This window comes from Mustelus asterias, chromosome 4, assembly GCF_964213995.1.
Source record: "Mustelus asterias chromosome 4, sMusAst1.hap1.1, whole genome shotgun sequence".
In the NCBI taxonomy this organism is placed as follows: domain Eukaryota; kingdom Metazoa; phylum Chordata; class Chondrichthyes; order Carcharhiniformes; family Triakidae; genus Mustelus; species Mustelus asterias.
The window spans coordinates 79,412,033-79,429,703 of NC_135804.1; the positions used below are offsets into that span (position 1 = coordinate 79,412,033).

General features: G+C 44.8%; 1 protein-coding gene across 1 annotated transcript in view; it reads left to right on the top strand.

The window, feature by feature from the left end:
• LOC144492799 (dedicator of cytokinesis protein 11-like) overlaps positions 1-17,671 on the top strand; it is a 298,872-nt gene that overhangs the window by 184,355 nt on the left and 96,846 nt on the right. The window contains 6 exon segments of the mRNA XM_078211239.1: positions 6,096-6,212; positions 9,130-9,226; positions 11,192-11,310; positions 12,383-12,500; positions 14,990-15,056; positions 16,863-16,910. Of these exon segments, the coding sequence (XP_078067365.1) occupies positions 6,096-6,212; positions 9,130-9,226; positions 11,192-11,310; positions 12,383-12,500; positions 14,990-15,056; positions 16,863-16,910 (566 nt within the window).

Genomic DNA, 17,671 nt, shown 5'->3' on the forward strand with positions numbered 1-17,671 from the left:
TTATGAGGTGTGCCCCATCCGGCCGATAGAAGTGCGGCTTACACTCTGCGCAGACCGGGCAGTGTCTGGTTATAGACCTGACGTCCTCAATGGAATAGGGCAGGTTACGGGCTTTAACAAAATGGTAGAGCCTGGTGACTCCCGGGTGACAGAGGTCATCGTGGAGAGTCTGTAGCTGGTTCACTTCTGCGCTGGCACATGTTCCGCGAGACAGAGCGTCTGGAGGCTCATTGAGCTTCCCGGGCCGGTATAAGATATCATAATTGTAGGTGGAGAGCTCAATCCTTCACCTCAGTATCTTAATCTTGCCCCTCTGCGCGTTGTTGAACATAAAAGCCACCGAACGTTGGTCCGTGAGCAAAGTGATCCGTCGGCCAGCTAGGTAGTGGTGCCAGTGTCACACCGCTTCGACGATGGCCTGAGCCTCCTTCTCGACAGAGGAGTGTCGAATTTCCGAGCCTTGGAGGGTTCGTGAGAAGAAGGCCATGGGTCTGCCCGCCTGGTTAAGGGTGGCGGCCAGGGCGAAGTCAGACGCATCACTCTCCACCTGAAATGGGATGGACTCATCCACGGCGTGCATCGTGGCCTTTGCGATGTCCGCTTAGATGCGGTCGAAGGCCAGGTGGGCCTCTCCCGACAGGGGAAAAGAGGTGGATTTAGTGAGCAGACGGGCCTTATCCACGTAATTAGGGACCCACTGGGCGTAGTACAAGAAGCAGCCCAGGCATCTCAGTGCTTTGAGGCTGGCGGGAAGGGGGAGTTCCAGGAGGGGATGCATGCGGTCAGGATTGGGACCGATGACCCCGTTTTCCACCACATACCCAAGGATGGCAAGGCGGCGTGTGTGGAAAATGCACTTCTCCTTATTGTAGGTCAGATTAAGGAGAGTGGCTGTGTGGAGGAATTTATTGAGGTTTGCGTCGTGGTCCTGCTGATCGTGGTCGCAGATGGTGACGTTATCCAGGTACAGGAAGGTTGCCCGCAGCCCATTCTGGTCCACCATTCGGTCCATCTCATGCTGGAAAACCGAGACCCTGTTGGTGACGCCGAAGGGGACCCCAAGGAAGTGATAGAGGTGGCCATCCGCCTCGAAGGCAGTATATTGGCGGTCCTCCAGGCGGATGGGGAGCTGGTGGTAAGCCGATTTAAGGTCAATGGTGGAGAACACCCGGTATTGCGCAATCTGATTAACCATGTCAGATATGTGAGAAAGTGGGTATGCGTCCAGCTGCATGTACTGGTTAATGGTCTAACTATAATAGATGACCATGCGGTGTTTCTCTCCAGTTTTGACCACCACCACTTGTGCTCTCCAGGGGCTAGTACGAGCCTCAATGATCCCCTCTTTCAGGAGCCACTGTACCTCGGACCTGATGAAGATCCTGTCCCCCGCACTGTACCGTCTGCTCTTGGTGGCAATAGGCTTACACACGGGAGTGAGGTGTTCGAACAGCGAGGGAGGGGTGACTTGAAGGGTCGAGAGGCTACAGGTGGGCAGTCTAGGAACTGCGGGTTGCAGACGGAGAGTGGGGGAAGAGGCCCGTTGTACTGCAACGTGACGCTCCTGAGATGGGTCAGGAAATCGAGCCCTAGGAGTGCAGGAGCGCAGAGGTGTGGCAGCACCAGGAGCCTGAAATTCTCGTACTCAGTGCCCCGAACCGTCAGGGTCACCACGCAGCACCCGAGGACATCCACCGAGCGGGACTTTGAGGCTAAGGAAATTGTTTGTTTAACTGGCCGCATGGAAAGGGCGTAGCGGCTCACCGTATCGGAGTGAATAAAGCTGTCCGTACTCCCGCAGTCGAACAAACAATTTCCTATGTGGCCGTTTACCTTAATGTCCATCATAGACCTGGCGAGTTGATGAGGACAAGATTGATCCAGCTGGCTGGATGCTGCTGTTGATCCTAGTGGGTGGTCGACCGCAGTTGTCGGCGTCCAAAATGGCGGCCCCCTTGTCCCACACATGGCTGATGGCGTCCAAAATGGCGGCTCCCTTGTCTCACACACGGCCGATGACGTCCAAAATGGCGGCTCCTGCGGGTCGCACGCGGCACTGTTGGGCTTCGAGGATGACTTTGCCCTGCAGACCTTGGCATAGTGGCCATTCTTCCCGCACCCAGAGCAGAATACCTCCCTCACCGGGCAGCGTGTCGGGGGTGCTTCCCCAGGCCGCACAAATAACATTTCGGACCTGCAACAGCTGCAGCAGTTGAGTCGTTGGTGAGGCGTGGTGTGGCGTAAGTCTGCAGCCCCCCTAGATACTGGGGTGGCAGCGGCCGTGGTGCCCACGATGCAACCGCGTGGTCAGGTGCGTAAGCCTCGAGGTTACGGGAGGCCACCTCTAAAGATTCTGCGAGCGCCACTGTTTTCGGTAGGTCCAGCCCATCCTGCTCCAGCAGTCGCTGCCGAATGTAGTTGGACGCGATGCCCGTAACATAGGCATCGCGGACTAAGTCCTCCGTGTACTGCGCGGCGGATACAGCCTTGCAATTACAGGCCCTGCCGAGTACCCGTAGTTCGCGGAGAAACTGTGCACTCGATTCTCCCGGCCTCGATAGCCAGAAGGTGTCTGGCATAGACTTCGTTCATCTGTTTGCTATACTGGCTCTTTAGGAGCTCGAGCGTGTCCCTGTACGTCTCAGCGTCGCGGATGGTGGAATATACCACGTCGCTTACCCGGGCATGGAGCACGTGTAGCTTGTCTGTTTCGGACTGGACGACAGCGGAGGCTTCGAGGAAGGCTTCAAAGCACTTCAGCCAGTGGTCGAAGCTGTTGGAAGCTCCCACAGCTTGAGGGTCCAGGTCTAATTTGTCAGGCTTCAAAATTTGTTCCATCCTATGATTTTTGTTTTCTTTGTGATTAAAATTGATGCACCATCAATTCACGAGGACTATAGCGAGTGTGAAATAAAACAGGCTTTTAATCACAAAGAACTGGAACACACTCTTGTAGCTAGCCTAGTCCAGACTGAGGCAGAGGGGAGGAACCGTTACCTTTATACCTCGATCAGGTGGAAAGGGAGGAGTCTCGGGTCAGGCGCAGCAGGGCTGTGTCCAGGCATATAATACGTAGTTACAGTGGGTCACCACATATAACACTACCAACCTCCATTTAGAGTGAATGTCCCTTTTATGCCAAATTCAGACTATAAATCAGGAATATGTTTATGAATTCCTTTGACCATGGTTTAGTCTTCATCATTAACTCAGATATTAGTGGCACCACTCAAAGGTATGAGAGCCTTTCCCGAAAATGACGAATCCAATCAGAGCTGCCGGAACATTTTGAATTTAGGGGGAAACAAGGAATTCACAAATGTGGCTCCAGGTCCATCACTCACACACTCCCTGAGGCTTGGCCGGAAGAGGCTAAGCTGTTCCCTTTCATCAGTTCAGAAAGAGGTGTTCCTGATTCACATGAAGAAAAGGGTGAATTAATCCAACTCCTTGCGACTTATTATCTGTAAAAATTACTGGGTTTTAAAAACTGGTGACCAGGGACGAACAACAATCAAGATTTATTGAGAATACTGAGCAGCTCTAACATGCTGTGTGTCTGCCCGCTCCCAGGTGAGAACTCCCGCGTTCCTGACACATGACCCCTTTTATACCCGCATCATCTGTGTGAACCATGTGGATAACTTGCCTGTTCTGCAGGGAATGTAAACAAACTGTCAGCAGCTTAGAAGAGCCTTGGACACTGCGATTCAGATCAATTTATAATCCGCAAAGCGGATAATTGGGGATTACTGATACAGCGAGTCTTGCTCAATTGTAATTTCAGTTGCGAGTAGGAGAATGTATAAAAGGAAAAGAAGTGATACTGGGCAAAAACATCAAGGGAAAACTGGAGTTAAATATGAACAAAAAGGATGAAGTTCAGATTACAGGAAATAAACTGGGGGGATTAGAAGCAATTTTGTCAGAGGAAGATCGCAGAAAGAATTTGATAAGGTTCCACACAGCAGATCAAGGCCTATGGAATTAGCAGGAGGTAGCAAAGTGTATTAGAAACTGATTCAAAAGATGTAAACAAGGAATAGGAGTTAAGGCCAGATTTTCTTTTCTCCATGTAAATGAAAGTGGGTAACACTGTTCCACAGAATTCAGTTTTCTTTGAATGAAGTTGATCTAAAGCAGGCTTGTTCATATGGGGAGAGTGGGGTTGTGGGGAGTGTACATTTATTTTCTCACTCCAAAGACCAATGATAAATTGCTGTAAGATTTCACACAACACTAAACATTAACTTAAAAAGATCAATATCAAACTAATACATTGCTGCTCAGCTCTTGTTAATTTTATTAATTACTCTTGTTTTCAAATTCTGCAATATTCACCAAGAAAATCTTTTTGCTTAAGAAACAGAGCTGGAGAGAGACCGGTATGGTTGCCCGGGGGAAGGTGGGGACCAGGCCTGAGCTAAGGAGGTGGGGTTGACAAACACAGACGGTGCATTTACCTCTGGTGACTACACTCCATTATAAACCTCAACGGAATTCAAATAAAAGTGGGGGTCGGGAGGTGGACGCCTGTCAGCCTGGGCTTGCCCCCTCTCCCAGCCCAGTGTGTGGATACGTCCATCACAGGGTGGGGGTGGGGTGAGAAGGAAGGCAGCATGGGAATCCAGCTCACTCACCCTCAGGGTATTCGCCCTCACAGGCTCACATATACTCACTCTTACTCTCTCTCACTCACTCACACGTACTCACATGTACTCTCACACACACATTCATTCATTCACACTCTCTCTCTCACACACACACAAACAGACTCACAATGGCCAGTGTATGTGAGTGATTAGCTCCTCACTGTGATATTGCCTGTAACACATTGCGCGCACACTGCGTTCAATCCCTAAACAATTTAAAATTAATATTACTGTGGAAGCCTCAATCAGCAGAAGATAATTCAATCTACGTTCACAAATGTGGATAATGTTAATGGAGGCAGTCCCAGTTCTCTGACAGCCATGATATGGATGGTAGCACTCTCACCTCTCAGTTATAGAACATAGAACATTACAGCGCAGTACAGGCCCTTCGGCAACCAGTGGAACCAATCTAAAGCCCCTCTAATCTACACTATTCCAATATCATCCATATGTTTATCCAATAACCATTTGAATGCTCTTAATGTTGACGAGTCCACTACTGCTGCAGACAGGACATTCCACGCCCTTACTACTCTCTGAGTAAAGAACCTACTTCTAACATCTGTCTATATCTCTCACCCCTCAATTTAACGCTATGTCCCCTCGTGCTAGCCATCACCATCCGAGGAAAAAGGCTCTCACTATCCACCCTATCTAATCCTCTGGTTATGGTTCAAACCCCGCTCCAGGATGCAGACTAACACTCTAATGCAGTACTCAGAGAGTGCGGCACTGTTGCAGGAGCAACCTTCTGAATAAGACAAGAAACTGTGGAACTGAGTCCCATTCAGGCAGGAATGATCTCCTGGCACGGTAGCACAGTGGTTAGCACTGCTGCTTCACAGCTCCAGGGACCTGGGTTCGATTCCCGGCTTGGGTCACTGTCTGTGTGGAGTTTGCACATTCTCCTCGTGTTTGCATGGGTTTCCTCCGGGTGCTCCGGTTTCCTCCCACAGTCCAAAGATGTGCGGGTTAGGTTGATTGGCCAGGTTAAAAATTGCCCCTTAGTGTCCTGAGATGCGTAGATTAGAGGGATTAGTGGGTAAAATATGTAGGGATATGGGGATAGGGCCTGGGTGGGATTGTGGTCGGTGCAGACTCGATGGGCCGAATGGCCTCTTTCTGTACTGTAGGGTTTCTTTCTTTCTTTCTAATTTGAAGAGCAGAATTCTCCCAATGTCCTGGTCAATATTTGTTCCTCACCTGATATCAGTAAAACAGATTATTTTGTCTTTATCAGATTATTGGTTGTGGGATCTTGCTGTCCAGATTGAATTGCGTTTCCTACATTTAGAAAGGGACAACATTTCCATCAGCAATTAAATAGCCGGCGATAATCTGAGGGTGTGAAAGGCAAATGCAAGTTCTTTTTAATTTTTCTCCACTACCCGGATGTGTCAAAGTTTTCTGAAATGCTAATTAAATGCACTTTTGTTTCAGAACTTGCAAGCAAGGATAAGTCTCCTGTACCTGCCGTTGCTGAAACTGTTGTTTGAAAATGTGCAGCGTCTGATTGGAAAGAATCTGTTGTCTACCAGCATGAACTTCTCCAACAATGTGAGTATCCAGTTCATGATCACCTGGAGTCGCCGTGAGGTCACCAGGAGTCATAGTGTAATCTTCTGGGGTCACAGTGGGGTCGCCTAGGGTCAGAGTGGGATTGCCCGGGGTCGCGGCGCCGTCGCCCGGGGTCGGTGTGCCATCTAGTGGCATTTTGTTTGTAGGAGGAAAACTTGAAAAGTAAAGGGAATCATTGATCTGAATTGAAACAAATTATCCTGAGTATTAAAGCAAAGTTTTCTTCACACTCTCATAGAAAACAAAAGGATTCACAGGGTGATTAACGTTCTGGCACACAGTGACATGAGCTCTCTTTCCATGGCCATCACTAACCACTTTACCACAGGAGACTTTCATCCCCTCACACAACCCGAGCAATGAGGAAGAGCAAAAGTGAAGTGCCCCACCCTCACCCTATCCAACCTGAGTATCCCTAGTGGTTGTCAACAGCACTAACTTTTCAAATCTACTCCCATTTCTTTCCCCTTAATTTGTATCATCCTAGATTCTTTGTTTTGGAATATGTATCTATTCAAATTATATAATCTCTATCTCAGTTGCCATTTCCTAAGCATTTCCAGGTCACAGAGTATGGAAACAAGTTCTTTGTCCCAACTTGTCCATGCCACCCTTTTTTTTTAAACAACTAAGCTCGTCCCAATTGCTCGCGTTTGGCCCAAATCCCTCTATGTCCATCTTACCCATGTAACTGTCTAAATGCTTTTTAAAAGACAAAATTGTAACCGCCTTTACTACTATCTCTGGCAGCTTGTTCCAGACACTCACCACCCTCTGTGTGAAACAATTTGTCCTTCTGGACCCTTTTGTATCTCTCCCTCTCACCTTAAACCTATGCCCTCTAGTTTTTGACTCCACTACCTTTGGGAAAAAATATTGACTATCTGCTGATCTATGCCCCTCATTATTTTATAGACTTCTATAAGATCACCCATAAATCTCTTGCGATCCAGGGAAAATGTCCCAATTTATCCAGCCCATCCTTATAACTCAAACCATCAAAAAGCAGTAGCATCCTAGTAAGTCTTTTCTGCACTCTTTCTAGTTTAATAATATCCTTTCTATAAGAGGGTGACCAGAACTGTACACAGTATTCCAAGTGTGGCCTTACCAATGTCTTGTACAACTTCAGCAAGACGTCCCAACTCCTATATTCAATGTTTTGACAATGAACCAACTGTAAAAGAAATCAACTGTATGTAAACATACTTTTTCTATTTCCCTAATAATTCGGGATCTAGCGGTCCACATAAAGGAAAAGGTGGGAACCATTGCCCGAATTCATTCTTTGCATTTTCAAATGATTCTTCCTTCCCCACTCATTCAGAAACTCTCCTTGTTTTGTCAACTTCTTCAGTTCATCCTTAACCTTTTCCATTCCTGTGGAAGAAAGCATGCTTGGACCTTTCCCCATAATTGTCATCTCTTATCCTCTTGTGTGTGCTTGTGTGCAAAGATTCCGGACTTTGCCCCACCCAGCTTTACTAAAGTCAATGATCTCAGCAGGTTTCAGCGAAGGCCTTCTTTGTCAGTCCGATTCTTGCTGCCTATTGTCTTGACAGCTTGCTGGTGGAAGAGATTCAATCGCACAATTCCATTACCAAAAAAATGATGTAAATCTATCTCAAACCCCAGATAAGATTGTTTGATGATAGGGGCAGTAAATGAGACTGCAAATAGCATATATTACCCTGCCTCAGAATGATACCGAGACGAATGGGGTTAATTTATGACCTGTTGCATAGACTAGTATTCTATTGGATACAGAAGATTCAGTGTAATCTAATTGAGATGAGTAAAGGTTTTGATAGGGTAAAGAGAAAGAAATGGTTTCCTTTAGTGGGGACCCTAGATCAAAGGGCTAAATTGCCAGGTCCTTCAGGAGTAATGTCAAGAAACTCTTCTTCACACAGAGAGGAGTGGGAATCTGAACCTGACTCCTTCGAAAAGTCACTGAGATTAAGGGTCAAATGGACACCGAGATTGATGAATTTCTGTTAAGAAAGGCTTAGGGAGCAAAGGTGAATAAATGGAGTTAAGTTATAGGTGACTTAATTGAGTAGCAGAACAGGATTGACAGGATGAATGTCCTGTTCCTGAACCCATGTTACAATGCAGCATTTGAGTAAAACAGCGCATCCAATACCTCTTACGATGAACAATGCCACAGAGGGGCTGCTAATTCGCTTTACGTTCTGTGGTGCTTCACATGTATATTTGAAGGACCAAATTCTACATTTAGCACCTTCGATGTTGAACACCAAAGGACTGCAGTGAAGCAAGAAGGTCACTCACTGCCATCTTTACAAGCCAATGAGGCACGGGGCAATAAATGCCAACCTTTCCAGTGAGACCCACATCCCGAGAGTGATAGTTTTCGAAAGTTAAAGAATAATTGTCTCTGGTAAATACGAATGATAGCTTCAATGACGTCCGGTTATCATCATTTGGTGTTCAGCAGCTGACCATCTCACTATTCAGCACCTTAATTTCAAAAAGACTTTGCTAAATGTCAATAACCCATTTAAAAATGTTGTCAATTGTCAGGATGTTTGGATAAATCTATCTCTTCCGGTTAAATTAATTGGTAAAGAAACCAGGAGAAATGAGAATAATTTATTTTATGGAATGAGTTGCAATAGTTGGGAAATGCACTGCCTGGAAAGTCAATGGAAGCAGGTTCCATTCAACTTTCCAAAGGGAATTGGGGAAATAATTCAAAGGTTAAGGGGAGAGAAGAGGAGCGGGACTAATGGGATAGTTCTTTCACAATGGCTGAAAGGCATCTGCTGTGCTGCATTTACAATTGTAAATTCTGTGCACAAATTTTGTAAATTAGCAGCACATGTTGAGAATCCATGATAAATAATTTCTTGGTTCCTTTTAAAAAAAACAGAGTGTTCGTGATGACTTAGCATTTAACTTCTCACCAACAAGTGGCACTTCAACCCCACACAAGTCAGGCAGCTTTATCGACAAGGAAAGCCTTTCTGGTAAAACCTCTTTTTTACTTGATTCTTTGAAAAAGTTGAAAAATATGATATTTTTATGTCAGTGAATTTTCCACAGATGTAAGAGTGTTATAAATAATCGACAGTATCATTTAATATGGCAAACCATTGTTGAACCTGCCTCTTCAAGTGCAACAAATGTGTTCACAAAGGGAAATGAAAAGCATTTATATAGCACCGTTCCCAACCCCAGGATGCTCCAAAACATCTTCCAGCTCCTGAGGCCCTTTGGAAATGTAGCCACTATTGTAATGCAGGAAACCCAGCAGCCAACTGACACACAGCCCCCACACACAGCAATAGGAAGTGAGGCCAGATGATCTGTTTTCTAATTGTTGGATGAGGGATACATATTGACCAAGACACTGGGAAGAACTTCCCTAATCTTCTTTGAAATGGTGCCATGAAAACTTTTATATTCACCTGAGAAGTCAAATGGGGATTTGGTTTAAAATCTGATCTGAAAGATCCAGCCAGAAGGAACCTCCTCAGAACTAGAGTGTCAGCCTAGATTTTGTGTTCAAATCCCCACAATAGAGTTAGAACCCACGCCTTCCTGGCTTGAGAGTAGAGTGATACCACTGGACAAATTATTATTTAATTGAATTTGATTTCCCAAACCCTCCAGCTGCTGTGACGGTATTTAAACTAATCTCCCTAGAGTTGCTGGCCGAGTAACATTATCGCTGTGCTCCTGTCACACTTTTGAATCTCTCCATGGTTTCCCTGTCTCCGTAATTTCTTCCAACCCCACAACCCTCTGGGATATCTGATTTTAACCTCTTGCACATCCTCAAATTTTAATCCTCCACCTCTGACAGCTATACCTTCAGCTGCTAAGACCATAAGTTCTGGAATTCCCACCCCAAACTTCTTCATCTCCCTGCCTCCATCTCCTCTTTTAAGTGCGAAGATAGAGCCACAGAGATGCTGCAGTTTAGGGTGGGAATTCCAGAACTTCAGGCCTCAGTGGCAGAAGGTGATAGCTGGCCAAGCTTTTGGTTATCTTCCATCATATTTTCATATATGGCTCAATGTCAAATTTTGTTGGTTAATGCTCCTGCGCAGCACCTTGGGACATTTTACCACACCTGCTATATAAATGCAGGCTTTTGCTGAATACCTGCCTTGGTGACAAGAATTGGATAGCGTTGTCAAGATGAGGTCTTAGTGCAGTTTGACTATGACTTCACTGACATCTATTCTCCTGGTTGAGCGATGTGGTTCAATGTTCCATTGACCTTGTTAGTTGCTGCACTATAAATTTTGGAATGTTAATCTACAAAGCCTCCTTTAGTTTCATTTGTAGTTGTTTCAGCACCAGCTATGGAACGCATGTCACTTAATTTTTTTTCCCTCTGTGCAGCGTTTTCCACTCACCTGCATCAAGCTTCTGATATGTCGTTGTAATGATGTTTTGGCCACTTAATAAACTTTTCCAACTCATTTGGTAATTTCTGAGCTGTCTCCTCTAGTTCCACTTTACCCACTAGGTTGGTATCAGCTGCAAATTTGATGCATTCCATTGGTTTTCTGAATCTAGCTCACTTACATGGTGAGGCAGTGGCATAGTGATATTGTCACTGGACTAGTAACTCAGAGACCCAGGGTCATGCCCTGGGGACCTGGGTTCGAATCCTACCAGGGCAAAATCTGGAGTTAAAAGTCAAATGGTGACCATGAAACCATTGTTGGACCATTGTAAAAACCCATCTGGTTTACTAATGCCCTTTAGGGAAGGAAATCTGACAACTTTACCTGGTCTGGCCTACATGTGACTCCAGTGTTGTTGACTGCCCTCTGAAGTGGCCTCAGTTGAAAGGTAATTAGGGATAGGCAATAAATGCTGACTCAACCAGCGATGCCCACATCCCCTCAACAAATAGTAAAAAAAGGATTGATAAGACGTGCGCTGGCTGGCAAACCCCTTCTTTTTTGTATCCACAGGTTATGGTACATCTTGTATTCCAGGACTGAAACGAGATGATTCCAAAAACTCCTTGAGCCTTGAATTTAACACATACCCAGCCGAGAGGGCTGATGAAAGACGGCATTCCGTGGACTATGTAATAGAAACTCTTTCAACTCTTCGATGACATTTAATTTTTTACATCTACTTCTGATTTCAAAAGTTTAGTCGTGTGTGTCACATCTTTTATTTGTCTGCATACACTGGAAACCAAGGCAAGGGATTTCAGACCAATTTGAAAAACAGTGCAAGGATCTTGAAATAATTTCTCTGAGGGTCTGGGAGTCATTGGAATTTGGTTAAAACAGGGTGGCGGGAGTTGGTACAAGTTTGGAAGCAGTCCAATTGGTGTAGTGAAGAGAGTGGGGCAATGAATTAGTTCTGAATTATTCTCGCAAAGCCCTGATGCAGGAACAAGGACCAGGTGATAACCTTTCACCCCCTAGCTTATCCAGAAAGCTTATCGTTGGGCGGGTGGGGGGGAGGTAGAAATGTAGAGTCAAGGTTACAATTAGGTCATCTATGATCTTATTGAATGGTGGACCAGGCTCGAGGGGCTAAGTGGCCTACTCCTGCTCTGAATTCATATGTTCGTATGTAAGTGTCATCCTCTGTGCTGCACCATTTACAGTTACTTGTGGGGTCCAGGTTCAAATCTATCCAAAGTTCAACAGATGAGATCCTCCTCCCTTGGCTGACTGTATGGATCCAATATAAAATCAATGTGATAACAGAATGATTGATTGGAGAATTCTTTCAAAGAGCTAGCACAGGTACGTGGGCCAAATAGCCACCTCCTGTGCTGCAAGGTTCTTTGAGTTCAGTGCCAATTGGTATTCGATTTAATAATCGTATTCTGAGCTTCTTGATGATGAGTTGAAGCGAAACAAAAAGTGATTCAATGGTCTGGCCTACATGTGACTCCAGACCCACAGCAATGTGGTTGACTCTCAAGTGTCCTCTGAAATGGAGGGCAGTTAAGGACAGGCAATAAATGCTGGCCCATCCTGTAAAAATGATTTTTTTTTAAATGTCGCCAAGATTGCTCTATGTGAGCCACTGCAGATTTATCCTGGATGATGCCCAGTGCATTATAACAAAACAGGCCTGAATGTTGTTGTATTCTGAATCTTATCCTCTTTTCATTTGTTCCTGAACATGTTTCTTAGAGTCACCAAAGAAGGAGCTCAACTGAAAGCAACATATCCCAATACAGCAAGCTGGATCAGTACGAAGCCAGGAGTCTCCTGATGTGTTTCCTTCATATTGTTAAAACCATCTCGGAAGGTATGTCATGTTCCGCTTTGCAAAGTATTCTGAGAGAGTGCTGATTTCCAATGTGGTGTCAGCGAATGAAATGTAGAGGCAGGGAATACCCAACTGGTCCATCAAAACCCAGCACTTCAAGGTGACTGTAGACTCTTCCCTCCCCGACCCATGTCATCATCCCTCTCTCTGACCTCTGACTCCATCCCTATAGTAAGAGGTTTCACAACACCAGGTTAAAGTCTAACAGGTTTATTTGGTAGTACAAGCCACAAGCTTTCGGAGCACTGCCCTTTCATCAGGTGAGTGGGAGTTGTGTTCACAAACAGGGCACATATAGACACAAACTCAATTACAAGACAATGGTTGGAATGCGAGTTTTTACAGGTAATCAAGTCTTTACAGGTTCAGACAATGCGAGTGGAGAGAGGGTTATGCACAGGTTAAAGAGGTGTGAATTGTCTCCAGCCAGGATAGTTCGTGAGATTTTGCAAGCCCAGGCAAGTCGTGGGGGTTATAGATAGTGTGACATGAACCCAAGATCCTGGTTGAGGCCATCCTCATGTGTGTGGAACTTGGCTATCAGTTTCTGCTCAGCTTCTCGGCCTTTTGGCTAAGATCAAGTGTAGTATGGAGAGGATGCTGCACTTGGTTGAGGTCATTAGTTTACATTGAAGCTTCATATCTTTCATATGAAGCAATTTTTAAAAGCGGCATCTCGGCCTTTTGGCTAAGATGCAAATGAGCTCAAGTCTTGGAGGAGGAACCTCCCCCTTCTCCAATCAGCTTGGCTCATGTAGATCAGGCCCAGGACAGGGTGATTTTGGTCGCTCGCCCTGTCTTGTCAGCCTGGATCTGAAATGTCTCAACTTGTTGAGACTCTGAATTGGATTTGATTTGATTGAATTGGAAAAGTATTTTTTTAAAAATCAGTTTCTGCTCAGCGATTCTGCGTTGTTATGTGTCGTGAAGGCCGCCTTGGAGAACGCTTACCCGATGGTCAGAGGCTGAATGCCCGTGACCGCTGAAGTGTTCCCCAACAGGAAGAGAACACTCCTGCCTGGTGATTGTCGAGCAGTGTTCATTCATCCGTTGTCATAGCGTCTGCATGGTTTCCCCAATGTACCATGCCTCGGGACATCCTTTCCTGCAGCGTATCAGGTAGACAACGTTGGCCGAATTGCAAGAGTGTGTACCATGTATCTGGTGGATGGTGTTCTCACATGAGATGATGGCATCCGTGTTGATGATCTGGCGTGTCTTGCAGAGGTTGCTGTGGAAGGGTTGTGTGGTATCGTGGTCACTGTTCTCCTGAAGGCTGGGTAGTTTGCTGCGTACAATGCGTACTCCAACTTCTTACCTTCAAACAACTGCACAACCTCAAACAGACCATCCATCTCCTTGCTTGCTCCAAAAACCAAATTCCAATTGAATCCAATTCATGATGCTCACAGGAGAGACTTACAAGATCCAAGCTGACAAGATAAGTTATTGCACCCCATCTTGGCCTTGACCTGATGCTTGATCTTCGCCCAAAGGCCGAGAAGTTCAGATCCAGGAAGCAGTGTGGTGTTGAGCAGAGATGGGTTAAAATTTCAATACAGAAATAGCCTGTACCCTTTGCTGTACATGTATAAATAGTTTGACATGTTAATAAAGACTGACATTTAATCTACTGAATACTATGAAGACTACTTTAAGTCATACCATCCTGTAACTAACACTCATCCAAAACATATCAGTAGACAGTTAAGGCAAGGGATCTTGTAAATTAGGGAAAGCAAGGTTAAAGTTCACTGGTATGCATCGTACCACTGGTTTACTTGGGGAATATAGCAGTGGATGAAGCACAGAGGCATGTTGTATTGGAAACACATAATATTGGCAGCAAGGAAATTAAATTGTAGTAAACTGCGATTGGGGCTGAGGGAAAGCAGAGATCATGGGCGGGATTCTCTAATCTCATCTTTTCCTACTCCCCTGCCAGTGAAAATGGAAAATTTGGCACTCAGTCAAAACTCCATTCACTTCAGTGGCACTGGAGAATCCCAGTCATGGACGCAGCCGGAGGTTTTCAGCATAGGTTCACCTATATCATTCAGAAAGTCGATATCTGACTCCAATCACTCTCCAATGTGATTGACTATTAACTTCTTTCAAAGGAAATTAAGGATGAACAACAATACCAGCCATGTCAGTAATATCCTTGAGAATGTGTCCACAAAAAGAACTGGACAAACAGTGAAGGTGAGGTATGACAGAATGCTGTGCAATAATCTATCCAACTAGTAAATTTAAGTGAGGGTCATTTGTATTGGAACAATAGATTTTAATATTGCGTTATTACTATTTGCTTTATAATTGAAATAGATCTGCATCCTCTTAATGTAATATTTCAGTTTTTACCTATAACTCCAATATTCTATGTGCTGCACATTTATGGAGAATATGTGACATTGCATTTTAACCTTCAACAAGTTGTAAACCTGCTTTTGTGTTTTCTTTTGAAGATGCTCTGTTGAGCTATTGGAACAAAATGTCCTCTCAAGAACTCATGGACTACCTCACAATTTTGGAGTAAGTACTATATTGGTGGTGATACAAGCAAAGTGGCTTAATGTTTAACATTTTTCCAATTTCCAGGTCAAAATAAGAGCTGTGTAGGAATATTTGCTCGCATGGAGGGTAATCAGTGACACAAGGGCAGGCAGTGGCTCAGCGAAATTATCACTGTACTAGTAATCCAGAGACCCAGGGTAATGCTCTGGGGACCCAGGTACGAATCCCACTATGGCAGATGGTGCAATTTAAATTCAATAAAAATCTGGAATTAAAAGTCTAATGATGGTCGTGAAACCATTGTCAATTGTCATAAAAACCCATCTGGTTCCTAATGTCCTTGAGGGGAAATCTGCCATCCTTACCTGGCCTACGTGTGACTCCAGACCCACAGCATTGTGGTTGACTCTCAAATCCCATTTGAAATGGACGGCAATTAGGAATGGGCAATAAATGCTGGCCCGGCCAGCACATGCTGTAAAAAAAAAGATGGCTTGTTTCTGTGTGGTAACTTCAACATATTGGTAATCGACTCACACCCACTGCAGCACGAACCTTGGGATAACTGTTGTTAAATGCAACACTGGAGGTGGTACCACTCTGATGCCAAACATGTCACGGAACAGTGAGGCATCCCAACCACTGATCTGGAATGCAAGATGATTGAATCAATGGGTAGAATGACTAAAAACAGCTGCAGTTACTGTCACAGTGATTAGTGACGCAGTAGTGGCACAGTGATTAGCACTTCTGCCTCACGGCGCCAGGGACCCGGATTCGAATCCCACCTTGGGTCACTGTCTGTGCGGAGTCTGCACGTTCTCCCCGTGTCTGTGTGGGTTTCCTTCGGGTGCTCCGGTTTCCTCCCAAGGTCTGAAAGACGCGCTGGTTAGGTACATTGGCCTTGCTAAATTCTCCCCCAGTGTACCCAAACTAGAGGATTTTCACAATAATTTCATTGCAGTGTTAATGTAAGCCTACTTATGACAATAATAGATAAACTTAAACTTAATCTGACATTGTCGAATAAACCAACATCTCTCTTCAGAATTGTGACTCAGTGCAGCCTCTGGAGTTAGGACTGTGATGTGATCTCATTGAAATTGACAAGCTAGGTACTGAGAGCTTGTTTCCCCAGGCTGGGGAACCTCGAGCAAGGGACACAGTCTCAGGATAAAGGGCCAATTGTTTTGGACTGAGATGAGGAGAGATCTCTTCAACCAGAGTTGTGAATCTTTGGAATTCTCTACCCGGGCCGGTTGTGGGTCTCCATCATTGGATATATTTAAGGATGAGATTGATTTTTCATCACTCAAATAATGAAGGGAAAAGGGGAGCAGGCAGCAAAGTTGAGTTGAAGCCTGAGATCAGCCATGATCACATTGAATGGTGGAGCAGGCTTGATGGGCCTCATGAGCTACTCTTACTCCTATTTCTTATGTTAAGTTTTGACTGTGTCACACAATGCAGTCTCTGGTGTAAATAAAGTGAATCACTCCTGTACCTCCATTGGCCACAATTATTTCCTATTTCATACATTCTGTTAATGGCCCATGGAATGATTTCAGTCCCCTGATGTGGTGTCATCTCTGTTGAGATCTAGGAGTTAACGAGGTCTGTTACTTGTCTGACTTACAAATTGTTGAGATTACTCAGATAGTGACATTAATGATTATCAATTTTTTCTGAACTGTTTTGGGGCATATAAAATATATATAAAAATATATATATAACTTAAATTCTTTGAATTAATTCTACAATTATGTAGCGTGACAAACAAAGTAAAGCACAAAACACGAATCATTGACTGTTTTCTTGTTTCAGGGTGTGTCTCCATCAGTTCAGATACATGGGCCGGAGATACATTGTAAGGTACAGATAACTGTTTAAATAAGAGCATCTGAGTCCCCAGCCACAAGTGTGTTTATATAGTGTTCTATCAAATTAAAACAAAATAAAAAGGCTGTTTTGCTCCATCTGTCACTATCTCCATGTGATTGGATGTGCTGTCAATTCCTAATGCACAGTTGCTTCGATAGTTGCTTATCAAATAAAGATGTAAAACGATATGGGGAAGTGAAATCATTCTCCCTGCAATTCTCCTTCCATATAAATGCTCTGGGTGGGATTCTCCGATTTCATCCGTGACCACCCCGCTGCAAGTGACAATGGAGAATTTGATGTTCAGCCAACACTCCATTCACTGCAGCAGCACGGGAAAATCCCAGCCGCTGGCGAAGTTCATCCTCTATCTCACTTTAATGGCAACCCTTCAAATATTCTGTTCCAATGTTCAATCACAGACACAACTGTCTCCAACTGTTTTTTTATATCTCTCATTATTTGTGTCTCCTGATCCCTCTTCCTTCAGAATCCACCCTGCATAGATAAAACTTTCCCCAGCCCACTTAGAACTGAACTTTCAAACTCCCAACAGCTCAATCTTTGGCCTTCCATTCAGCACAAGGCTTTTGTGGTCAATACTTCAGCTTAACCACTACCTCACCTCTACCTTTGATATCCATGTTACATCAAACTTCTTGCTCTCTCCCATCCCTGTTCTTACCCCGGTAAGTTGTTCCTGCTTCACTTCCTCACATCCAGTGGATGTACAATAGAGCATGGCTTTACAT